The 13141-nt window shown below is 43.6% G+C and overlaps 1 protein-coding gene across 8 annotated transcripts in view; it reads left to right on the forward strand.

Moving 5' to 3' along the window:
* inpp4b (inositol polyphosphate-4-phosphatase type II B) overlaps positions 1-13141 on the forward strand; it is an 805146-nt gene that overhangs the window by 577002 nt on the left and 215003 nt on the right. Inside the window, exon 1 of one of the 8 annotated variants that reach the window (XM_063046604.1) lies at positions 4197-4258. The exons of 4 other annotated variants lie outside the window; for them this stretch is intronic. Coding sequence is in view for 2 of the 4 variants with exons in the window: in XM_063046600.1 (XP_062902670.1) it covers positions 5084-5103 (20 nt within the window). In the remaining 2 variants the exon portion in view is untranslated. 3 more of the 8 variants (XM_063046601.1, XM_063046600.1, XM_063046602.1) reach the window with 3 other exon arrangements.

Here is a 13141-nt window from a genome sequence, read left to right on the forward strand (position 1 = left end):
TCCCAGCATACAGACCACTCATCAGGCGCTCCAGACCAGTTCAGAAGCAGGTGAAAACCTGGCCAGCAGGAGCCATCTCTGCTCTTCAAGACTGCTTTGAGCACACTGACTGGCAAATGTTCAGGAAGGCTGCAACCAATGGCAACTCTATCAACTTAGAGGAGTACATGGCATCAGTGACTAGCTATATCAGCAAGTGCATCAATGACGTCACTGTGGCTAAGACCATCACTACACGCTCTAACCAGAAGCCATGGATGACCATGGAGGTGCGTGCGCTGCTGAGGACCCGTGACTCCGCCTTCAGAGCAGGCGACAAGGCAGCCCTAACAACAGTGAGGGCTAAATTGTCCCAGGCCATCAGAGAGGCAAAGCGTGCACACACCCAGCGAATCCACAGCCACTTCCAGGACAGTGGCGACACGCAACGCATGTGGAAGAGCATTCAGGACATCACTAACTACAAGACAACACCACCTGCCTGTGCTGGTGATGCCTCCCTCCCAGATGCATTGAATAACTTCTACGCTCATTTTGAGGCGGAAAATGACGTGGCAGCGAGGAAGGCCACCCCTCCTCCAAATGACCAGGTGCTGTGTCTTACCATGGCTGATGTGAGGAGAACCCTGTGCAGGGTCAACCCACGGAAGGCTGCTGGACCAGACAATATTCCTGGCAGAGTGCTTAGAGGATGTGCAGACCAGCTAGCTGAGATTCTCACTGATATCTTCAACATCTCCCTCAGCAGTGCCATCGTTCCGATGTGCTTCAAGGCCACCACCATCGTCCCAGTGCCAAAGAAGTCTTCAGTGTCCTGCCTCAATGACTATTGTCCCATCACACTCACATTCATCATCATGAAGTGTTTCAAAAGGCTCGTCATGAGGCACATCAAGACCATGCTGCCCCCCTCACTGGACCCCCTGCAGTTCATGTACCGTCTCAACCGCTCAACATTTGACGCCATCTCGTTCATGCTCAGCCATTTAGATCGCATACTCACAATGATCGTCGTGCTCCATACCCCTTCTACCCATGTACCTATCCAAACTTGTCTCAAACATTGAAATCAAGCTCACATGCAACACTTACACTGCCAGCTTGTTCCACACTCTCTCCACCCTCTGACTGAAGAAGTTTCCCCTCGTGTTCCCCTTAAACTTTTCACCTTTAACCCTTAAACACATGCCCTTTAGTTTTAGTGCCACCCAACCTCAGTGGAAAAAGCCTGCTTGCATTTACCCCATCTATACCCCTCTGTCATAAGGTGGGTGTTGATGGTGGACCCAAATGCAAGACACAGACACTGAAGTACTAGACACAAGACAAGGTTTATCAAGAAAGCAAGGGGAGTCAGGAAGAAACAACGCTGGACATGGATACAGGCCCTGGACGAGACAAGGACACCGGGCCTGGGATAGGACTAAGACTAGAAAAGTGGGACCAGGACAAGGAACTTGGAACTAGGAGCCTGGGCTAGGACTCTGAGCCAGAGACTGGACAGGGACCCAGAACCTTGGACTAGGCTTGGACTAGACGAGGTTCTTGGATGTGGCTTGGAGTAGACGAGGTTCTTGGATGTGGCTTGGAATAGACGAGGTTCTTGGACATGGCTTGGACTAGATGAGCAACTCCTGGACAGGACGAGGGAACTCCAACACCGGGCTGGGCGAGGTACTCCAGCACAGGATGAGGGAACTCCAGCACCGGACTGGGTGAGGAACTCCAGCACAGGACGTGGCTCTTGGACTAGGTTTGGCTTGGTTCTTGGACTCGGCTTGATTAGGTTCTTGGGTACGGAGCCAGGACCCTTCTAGGATGCAGGGCCAAGACCCTTTCTAGGACACAGGGCCGGGACTCTTTCTAGGACACAGGGCCAGGACCCCTTCTAGGACACAGGGCCAGGACCCCTTCTAGGATGCAGGGCCGGAATCCTTTCTTGGACGCGAGGCCGGAATCCTTTCTTGGACGTGAGTCCGGGACCCTTTCTTGGACGCAGGCCTGAGATAAACTGCCAAGGTAACTATCGGGGATTCATATGGGGAGGGGAAAGGGAACAGTCCAGCAGGGAATCCTTGGTTTGCAGAGGTATTTATGTGCCAGCCCAAAATGAGAATCAGGTGCCTCAATTAAGGCACCCAATGGAACAAGGGAAAACAGGAAAACCCAGAATAAAGATCAATAAACCGGACCATGAACCGGAATGCGGATTTCACGGACTGGACCATGACACCCTCCTAATTTTGTATACCTCTATCAAATCTCCCCTCAATCTTCTACTTTCCAAGGAATAAAGTCTTAACTTATTCAATCTTTCCATATAACACAGGTACTCCAGACCTGGCAACGTTCTTGTAATTTTTCTCTTTCAATTTTATATACACCTTTCTTACAGGAAGGTAACCAAAGCTGAACACAATACTCCAAATGAGGCTTCACTGATATACAACTTCAACATAACATCCCATCTCCAGTACTCAGTACTTTGATTTGTGAAGGCCAATGTGCCAAAAGCTTTCTTAATGACCCCATCCACCTGTGACACCACTTTGAATGAATAATGGACCTGTGCTCCCAGATCCCTTTGTTCTACCACACTCCTCAGTGCCTTACTATTCATTGTGTAAAACCTGTACCAGTTGATCCTAGCAAAGTGCAACACCTCATACTTACCTTCATTAAATTCCATCTACCATTTTTCAGCCCATTTTTCCAGCTGATGCAGATCACTCTGCAAGCCATGATAGCCTTCCGCACTGTCCGCTACACCACCAATCTTGATGTGATCTGCAAATTTGCTGATCCAGTTCTGAGTTCCTCCAGCGTGTTGTGAGTGTTGCTTTAACCACATTATCACCCAGATCATTGATATAGATGACAAACACCAATGGACCCAGCACTGATCCCTGCAGCATTCCACTAGACACAGGCCTCCAGTCAGAGAGGCAATCATCTTCTATCACTCTCTGGCTTCTCCCACAAAGCCAATGTCAAATCCAATTTACGACCTGATCTTGAATGCTGAGCAACTGAACATTCTTGACCAGCCTTACTAAAATCTATGTAGAGAACATCCACAGCCTTGCCTTTATTCACTTTTCTGGTAACTTCCTCGAAAAACTCTATAAGATTGGTTAGACATGACCTACTATGCACAAAGCCATGCTGACTCTCTTTAATCAGTCCATGTCTATCCAAATATTCATATATCCACTCCGTTAGAATACCTTCAATAACTTTCCCACTACTGATGTCAGGGTCACCGAGCTATCATTTCCTGGTTTACTTTTAGAGCCTTTCTTAAACAGCAAAACAATATTGGCTCTCCTTCAATCATATGGCTCTTCACTTCACCTGTCTGCTAGGTCCTGGCAATTTCTGGATTTGCCTACCACAGGGTCAAAGGGAACACCTTGCCAGTCCCTGGGGATTTACCTACCCCAATTTGCCTCAAGACAGCAAACATCTCTTCCTCTGTAATCTGTAGAGTCTGTGAAGTTCAGGCCAATTTGCCTTCTTCTATAGACTCAGTGTCCATCTCCTAAGTAAATACACATGCAAAAAATGCACTTAAGTTCTCCCCCATCTCTTTTGGCTCCATGCATAGATTTCCATTCTGATATTCCAGAGGACCAGTTTTGTTATTAAATATTTTTTGATCATCTCAATATTGTTCTTGAGGGGCAGTCAGATATTTCTGGAAAATATTCCTAAACTTATAGCCTCCCTTAGAAGGAAATAACATTACTTTTAGCAGGAAGGATGTTATTCGGATCGGAGCTGTAGAATATTACTTTAAGAAAGAAAGAGATGTCTGTTTTTGTGGCAGCTTTGTTTAACAATTTCCCTGTATGAAGTGTTTGATGCTGATACTTGAATTCATACATTCAGTACCTTCATTGCCACAAGCACATATGCTTACCCAAAAGCAGATAAAATATTGTTTTAGCTTTACAGTGTATTGAAATATGCGTTTAAAATGTTAATGCCTCTAAGTGACAAACATTAAGGGTTTGCATTGCTTTGTGGTATTGTCTCATTGACGTTAAGATTCTTAACTTTGTCTGTGGTTTATTGAAAAGCAGTCTATCAAGTCCTTATGCTCAATCACATGTATCAAGCATAGGCAATCAAGAACATAACTGCAGTGCCTTCATTTCCGTGTGCTGTTCTTTCAAGTGTGCTGTGGCAATCACTTTTGGTCACAGTGCTGCTGCTGTTGTTAGGTGTTAGTGTTAGCATTCTTGTCAAAACGGAGGTAAGCAAAAAGTATTAATCTGATATTTGTATGCCTCCACATGGAAACGTTTATTAAATCATATATTATTTTCTAATAACTAAGTGCTAGAAAATGATTTCAGAAAGATAATTGAATACGGGGAACAAGCTGATTATGACTCTAGTAAACAAGTAAGTGTGCCTTTGATTAATTATTTAGCTAGAAAACTATGAGCTTTCAAAAGCAAAGTGGATTTTTTATTACCAGTATAAACCATTGTTACCAATATAATATTCACTTTAATCAGACTGGTTTAAATTAATACTGGTGAAATGTATTACGGATCAGAAGCAATATTTACACGTCAGTTGTGTTGAACAACATAGTGCGCTTACAGCATGCAGATGGTCCATAACCATGACACAAAACCTTTTAATTAATTAACAAGAAGAGTCACATAGAGTTAGATAGTGTGAAAACAGGCTCTTCGGCTCAATTCGTCCATGCCAACCATGAGCCGGGTCCATTTGCCCACATTTCGTCCTTATCCTTCTAAACTAATTAAATGTCTTTTAGTGTGGCCGCAGCCTACTTTTCTACTTCCTCTGGCAATTTAGTCCTTAAACCCAGGTTTTTTTAAAACTGTACGTTTTTCCTTAGGTCAACCTTTGCAGGTCAGCTCCTAATCACCAATACCCCAGAGCGTGCTGAGATCCAAATAATTTATGTTCGCCATCGTTATGTTTTAAAAGTAAAGAACACATTGTGGGCAGGGTTATGAGTGTGGGGCGGGGCTGGGCGAAGGCAAAATTTAATGTATTTAACCGGGAAGGATCCTCGCTACAGTAGTTTCTGGAAGTTCGAATGAGGAGGGTTGTTCCAGGGTAAATTTCAAATTGTTTGGAGATCAGCGGCGAGCTGATGATGTTTGACGGTGACTGCAAAGTCCTATCCATTGTGTCGGATTGATTCCAGTACAGTGGCTGTCGAGGAAATATTCAGGACAGGATGTCGGATCTTTTGTAGGTCAGGTGCTCAGGGCGGGAAATGGACACTCCTGTTCTGATATTTACGAGGACAGTCAAAATCTTATTTTAAAGCGAGATGAGTTGTTCAACACGGAACTATTTGCAATCCTTCCTCCAACTCGATCTCTCGCCATGAAGGTGTTCTCCCCAAGTGTTTGCCGGGAGGTATGTTTCAATTTCCCTTTGAGGTCAGCACTGTCGGCAGTACTAACAGCAAGAGTCTGGCTTTTGTATTTTTTCCGGAACTCCGATTGCTGTTAAAGTGGTTGAGCTGTGAAAAAAAAATTGGAAAATAGATGTCACTTGCTGATAAAATGGACAGCCATAATTCCCCATTTAAAAGGCCATTGCCTCCGTTTTATGTGTTTGCTTGTGATTCAAAGCGAGTGCAGCTGCTAAACTGAAGCTCAACAGGACTGCACTTGTGGCTATTGGTTATTTCATGTTGTCTGTTGTGATTTTTGGAAAGAATAAGATGACTATTCCACTGCAAGGTTGTAGTCGGTGAAGTACCCGCAAGGTTCAGTCCTTAACTTCAATTATTTATCATTTATTTGTCTTGGCGAAGAGGGAAAAGTGTAAGGTATTGAAGTCAGCCTATGACATTGCAACGCTGAAGCATTGAAATGAGGATATTGGGACTTTCCAAATTGAGTATGTAGAAAAAAAGGCTAAGTAATCGGCTAGAAACTTAGCAAATAGTGCTTAATGTGGGACATGGTGAGATTATATACTTTGATAAGAAGAATCTAGAGGCAGGGCGTTATTTAAATGAAAAGAAAGATTGCAGGTGAGCAAAGTACACAGGGATCTATATGTTCCTCTGCAGGAATTGCAAGGAAGTTAGCAGTGGGTGGTTAAGAAGGCAAGTGACATTTTGACCCTTATTGGCCCATACTTAACCTTTTTTGAACTTAAGAAATATAAAAGTATTGCTACTGGTGAGGCTCAGTTTTGATCCCTATATTTAAGAAGGGATATACAAGTGCTGTTATACAAGAGAGTACTGTGTGCAGTTTTGGGCACCCTGTTTAAGAAAGGATGTGCTGACTTTGGAGAGGGTTCAGAGAAGATTCACTAGAATGATTCTGGGAATGAGAGGGTTAACATATGAGGAAGGTTTGACCGTTCTTGGACTGTACTCCTTGGAGTTTAGAAGGATGAGGGGAGACCTCATAGAAACATTTCGAATGTTGAAAGGCATGGACAGAGAGGATGTGGCAAAGTTGTTTCCCATGGTTGGGGAGTCTAGTACGAGAGGGCACGACTCAAGGATTGAAGGGCCCCCATTCAGAACAGAGATGCAAAGAAATTTTTTTAGCCAGAGGGTGGTGAATCTATGGAATTTGTTGCCACGGGCAGCAGTGGAGGCCAAGTCATTGGGTGTATTTAAGGCAGAGATTGATAGGTATCTGAGTAGCCAGGGCATCAAAGGTTATGGTGAGAAGGCGGGGGATTGGGACTAAATGGGAGAATGGATCAGCTCATGATAAAATGTCAGAGCACTCAATGGGCCGAATGGCTGACTTCTGCTCCTTTGTCTTATGGTCTTATGAAATTTTGAATAATAATTTTATTGAAACATGTAAGGCCTTTGAGGGGCCATGTTAGGGTAGATACTGAGATGTTTCTTCTTGTAGAAGATTTTGAAAGAGGGAGTATTGAAACAAGATTAGGGGGCCAATCATTTAAAACTGGCATACAAAGAACATCTTCCTGCAGAGAGTGGTGAATATCTGGAATTCCCAGATGGTTGTGGGGGCTAGATTGTTGGGGGTGTTTAAAAAGGAATTAAGTACATTTTGGGAATATCAGGGAATAAAAGTCTGGGAGGATCTAGCACAGAGTGGGAGATGAGCATGATAGTAGCCACGATCATATTGAATGGTGGTGAAGATGAGAGGGGCTGAGTACCTCCTCCTGCTCAATATGACAACACTAAGCATTAAAGAAGATCTTTCTGGCCAAATTATGTTTCTTTGATTTCTTCAGATGATATTCTTCTTTTAGAGACCACTACAGTTTATATTTCCAGCAGGGAATTCCTAGCTATTAAATCTCAAACAACCTCCAATTCTCTCTCCACTTTGCAGTAATTATACAATACAATATTAATATTGCATACATTTTGATTTTGTGCATTTCACAAAAAGTGGGCACTACCAATGAGAAACATGAGTGAAAATGTTTCATTCTTGGTTTAAAAAAGCATGCTTGTACTTTCGATGTTAAGCCATGCATTTGGAAAGGTGGGTGTTGAATAGGAATAGTCCACAAGGCTTTGTGTGTGAGAGATCGTGTCTCACTAACTTAATAAAGTTTTTTGAAGAAGTATCCAAGATGGTTGATGAATGCAGGGCAGTAAATGTGGTCTGTATGGACTTTAGTAGGGCCATTGATTAGGTCCCATATGGTAGACTGCTATGGAAAGTTGGATTGCATGGGATCTGGTGAATTGGATGCAAATTTAGCTTGATGGTAGGAAGTAGAGGGTAATTGCCTATTGACTGGAGGCCGGTGACAAGTGGTGTTCCCAGAGTTCAGTGCTTGGCTCATTGCTATTTCTCATCAATGACTTGGATGGATATGTACAAGGCATGAATAATAAGTTTGCAGACGAAACGCAAATAGGTGGTGTCGTAGACAGTTAATATGGTAATCATAATTTACAGAGGGATCTTGATCAGATTGGGGTAAGTGGACCAAGAAATGGCAAATGATGTTTAATTTAGATAAGAGAGAGGTGTTGCATTTCGGGAAGACAAATGAGGGTAGGACTTTCACAGTGGAGTTCTGGGGAGCGTTGTAGAAAAGAACGACCTAAGAGGGCAAACAACTTGGATCACTGAAAGTGGTGTATCAGGTAAGTAGGGTGGTGGAGAAGACTTTTGACATGTTGGCCTTCATCAGTCAGGCATTGAGTATGAATTCTTTTGCTCTAACCTTCCAAATCAGCCTACCATGAGGGATCTTGTCAAAGGCTTTGTGAAGTCCATGTAGACAACATTAATTACCCTACCTTCATCTATCCCCTCAGTTACTGTTTCCAAAAAGTCCAAAAGGTTTGTAAGACATGATCTACCACACAGAAAATCATGCTGACTATTCCTGATCAGGCTTTGATGGTCAATTGTTATCCCTCAGAATTCCCTTCAGTAAGTGTGTATGACTGAAATCAGGCTTATGGGCCTGTAGTTCCTTGGCCTGTCCTTGTTATCCTCCTTCAAGAAAGGAACAACATTAGCTTGTCTCTAGTCATCTGGAATTTCACCAGTGGCTAATGATGAAATAAATATCTTCAGAAGGCCCTCTGTGATTTCTTCCATGGCCTCCTGTAAGATCCAGGAGTGAACTTGGTCAGGCCCTGAGGATTTGCCCACCTTTATGCACTTCAAGGCTGCAAAGATCTCCTTCCTTGTAATATGCATATGTTCCCAGAACTCACTACTTATCATCCTCATTCCTTCCATTCATGATATTCTCATTAGTAAACACTGAGGAGAAATAGTTCTTAAAAGTCTTGGGCATCTCCTATGGCTGTGCATATCGGCAGTCCTGATGTCATTTAAGAAGACCTAGCCACTCCCTAGTTACCCTTCTACTGTTAATATTACTGAAGACCCTCAGGATTATATTGAGCCTTGTCTGCCAAATTCACCTTGTGCCATCTATTTTTCCTTCCTGATTTCCCACTTAAGCCTGCTCTTAAACCTTTTATATTTGTTGTGTGATTAATTTGTAACCAGCTGCCTACATTTCCCCTTTTTTTCTTACCAGAGCCTTAATATCTCCTGTGATTGAGGGTTCCCTGAAGTTACCTACCCTTCACCCTAACGGAAAAATGCTTCCTCTGGACTTTTAATATGACCCTTTGCCTTTAAATGAAGTCACCTAGTCGATCCCAGCTATATCCTGCATAACGCTGTCAAAGTTGGCCCTTTTCCATTTCAGGACATTAAACAAAGGACCGGTTCTATCTTTTCTAAACTAGTAGAATTATGGTAACTGGACCTAACGTGCTCCCAGTTGCTGCTTCAGTTACTTCTCCTGCCTTATTCACTAAGAGGAGATCCATTACTATTCCCTCCCATGTAAGTACCTCTATATGTTGTGCCTTGAGTACACTGGACAAATTCTACCAATCCAGGCCCTTTGCACTCTGTGCGGCTCAGATCATATGGGGAATATTGAAATCTCCACTAGCTCTTACCCTGCGATTCTCAGAACTACATGCAATTTCATAATGCATCTGCTCCTCAACTTCTTGCTGACTATTGGGGGAAGGAATCCATGATATAACCATTCCAAAGTGACCATCCCCTTCTTATTTCTGAGTTCTCCCAAATGCCCTTGTTAGATCAGCCCTCAGAAATATCCTCTTCAACACTGCTGTTATATATGTGTAACATCCACAAAATGATGAGTGAACTCAGCAAGTCAGGCGGTGTCGATGAAAGGGAGTAAAAATTGATGTTTCAGGCCATTCCATCAAGATTGGAAAGGCAGGTGATGGGTGAAACCAGGTAAAAGGGAAGGTGGATGGGTGGGTGGGAGGTCAGGAGGTTGAATTAAGATGCTGGGAGGGGATGGGTGGAAGAGATAAAAGGCTAAAGAAGAAGGAATCTGGTAGGAAAGGACAGTGGACCGTGGAAGAAATGGAAGGAGAAAGGGTGCCAGAGGGAGGTGAGGAGAAGAGAAGGAGTGAGAGTCAAACCAGAATGGGGAACAGAAAAAGAGGGGAGGAGGAGAGATTACCACAAGTTGGAGAAATCAATGTTCATGCCATCAGGTTGGAGGTGTGATGTGCCCCTTTATAAAAAGGCAGCACCCCACCATCACCATATCTGTGGCAGAGACTTTCTGATGGTCCAGAGTCGGGTTCTCATACCTACCCCTCCATTTCTACCTGTTCCTCTGTCACACCAAAAGCATTGGCATTCCGGAACATTCAGCTGCCAGTCCTGCCCTTCTGTCAGCCACTTTTCTGTTATGGTCTCTTGAGGCAATCCATGCCCCTGGTTCTTCCACCTTACCTGTTAAATTACATTTATCGAAATAGATGCAACTTAAAGCCATGGTGCTGTCTGCCCTTTAACGGTAAACATGCCTATCCTGATTGCTTGCCTTACATGCTTTGGTTGCAGCATATACCCGTGTCTTCTTACTGACTTTAAACACGTTGGAGGAACTCAGCAGGTCGGGCAGCATCTGTGGAAAAGATGAGTTGACATTTCGGGCCGGAACCTTTCGTCATGACTGTAGAGGGAAGGGGCAGAGGCCCTATAAAGAAGGTGGAGGAGGGTTGGAAGGAGAAGGCTGGTAGGTTCAGTTGAAAAACCAGTAATTTGAAAGACAAAGGGATGGGGGAGGGGAAGCAAGGAGGTGATAGGCAGGAAAACAATGGGTAGTAGAAGGAGGCGGAACCATGAGGGAGGTGATAGGCAGCTGGGGGAGGGGGCAGAGTGAAACTGGAATAGGGGAAGGGAGGGGGAGGGAATTACTGGAAGTTGGAGAATTCTATGTTCATACCAAGGGGCTGGAGACTACCTAGACGGTATATGAGGTGTTGCTCCTCCAACCTGAGTTTAGCCTCATCATGGCAGTCGAGGAGGCCATGTATGGACATATCTGAATGGGAATGGGAAGCAGAGTTGAAGTGGGTGGCTACCGGGAGATCCTGTCTGTTGTGGCGGACAGAGCAGAGGTGCTTGACGAAGCGGTCCCCCAATCTGCATCGGGTTTCACCGATGTAGAGGAGGCTGCACCGGGCTGTTGTGGTTGTTGTATATTTGGACTTTAGCATAGTCTGAGTTGACGTTCCCTCCCAAAGGCCTTCAACAAGGCCTCACGTGCAGACTGGTCTGATGGTTAGATCCCATGGAATCCAGGGGCAGCTAGTTGCTGGATTCAAAATTGTCTCAGAGATGGGAAGCAGAGGTGGTCGTTGAAGGTTGTTTCTTGGAACAGAGCCAGGTGGTGTAGCTGCAGGTGTCGGTGATGGGACCCTTGTTATTCATTGTTCTTACAAATGCTTTGGATGTGAATGCACATAGGTTGATCAAGTTTGCAGATGACACAAAATTATGATGTGTATTGACAGTGCAGAAGGTTACTTGTAGATTACAGGGGGAATCTCGATCAGTTGGAGAAGTGGACCAAGGAGTGGCAAATGGATTTCACTACAGATAAGTGTGAGATGATACATTTTGGAAAGCTAAACCTGTGTGGGACTCATACTATGAATGGTAGAGTACAAGGAAGTTATTGGAGCAGAGGGACCCTGGAGTATAAGGGCCTAGTTTTTTGGAAGTGGGATCACAGGTAGACAAAACGTTGAAAACAATGTTTAATACACAGCTTCATCACTGAGATAAGGAGTTGTGCAAGCCATTGTTGGGGCTGTACTGTGTACAGTTTTGGCCATCTTGTTATTGGAAAGATGTGGATATACTGGAAAGAGTTTTGAGGAAATGTCACCACGACTAGAGAGGCCAAGTTATAGGGAGAGGTTGGCCAGGCTAAGTCTATTTTCCTTGTAATGTAGGAGAATGAGAGGCAAACTTACAGAGGTGTTTAAAAATATGCAAGGCATAAGAAGTACACGGTAGCAATCCCCAGGGCAGGGGAGACAGAAACTATGGGGTATATGTTTAGTGTGAGAGGGGAAGTATTTAAAAGGGACCTGAGGGGCAACTTTTTCAAACAGAAGGGGGTGAGTATATGGCGTAGGCTGCCAGAGGAAACGGTTGATGAGGGAACAACAGTATCATTAAAGGAGAACTTGGAACGGTACATTGAGCAGAGGGAACTGGAAGGATAAGGGCCGATGCAGGAATTTGGGACTAGCTGGTGGTCTGTGGTCAGCATGGACTCATTGTGTAGCCAGATGTTTTGTTCTACGACTCTATTTAATTGTTTCTTTTAGGACACAAGAAATAGAATAGAGATAGTAAAGGTGAAATTTATCTTTGTTTCCAATGGAATTGAGAGATGGGAAGTGTATCTGTCTGTCTGTACTGCTAACAACAGTGTCATTTATTTCCCCTTTCTTCACTTCCTTTAAGAATTGATGGAAGTAGACTCGGGAACATTATAGATGGGTGGTATGATAGCTTAATGGGTAGTGCAATACTAAACAACACCAGCGGTTAAGGTTCAATTCCTGCCACTGTCTACAAGGAGACTGGCTTGTGACTGTGTGGGTTTCCTACCACATTCCAAAGATGTATGGTTAGGCTTAGAAAGTATTGGTGATGCTCTGTTGGCACTGGAAGCATGGCAAATCTTCTGACTGCCAAAAAGACATCATTAGACTGTACTGGTTGTTGACACATACAATACATTTCATTGTATGTTTTGATGTTTCAGTGTACTGTGCCTATAAAAAGTATTCAACCCCCCCCCCAGAAGCTTTCATGTTTTATTGATTTACGATATTGAATCACAGTGGATTTAATTTGGCTTTTTGACAGGATCAATAGAAAAAGACTCTATCGTGTCAAAGTGAAAACAGATTTTTAACAAAGTGATCTAAATTAATTACAAATATAAAACACAAAATATTGGTTTGCATAAGTATTCACCCATCCTTTAATATGAAACACCAATTTATCACTGGTGCAGCCATTTGGTTTTATAAGACACATAATTAGTTAAATGGAGATCACTGTGTACAGTCAAGGCGTTTCAATTGATTGTAGTAAAAATACACTTGTATCTGGAAGGTCCAATTGCTGGAGAGTAGGTATCCTAGCAGAAAACTACACCATGAAAGCAAGCAACTCCGCAAAAAGATTATTGAAAAGCACAAGTCAGGAGATGGATACAAGAAAAATTCCAAGTCACTGAATATTCCTTGGAGTACAGTTAAGTCAATCATCAAGAAACGGAAAGA

The sequence above is a fragment of the Mobula hypostoma genome, chromosome 4 (genome assembly GCF_963921235.1).
Source record: "Mobula hypostoma chromosome 4, sMobHyp1.1, whole genome shotgun sequence".
In the NCBI taxonomy this organism is placed as follows: domain Eukaryota; kingdom Metazoa; phylum Chordata; class Chondrichthyes; order Myliobatiformes; family Myliobatidae; genus Mobula; species Mobula hypostoma.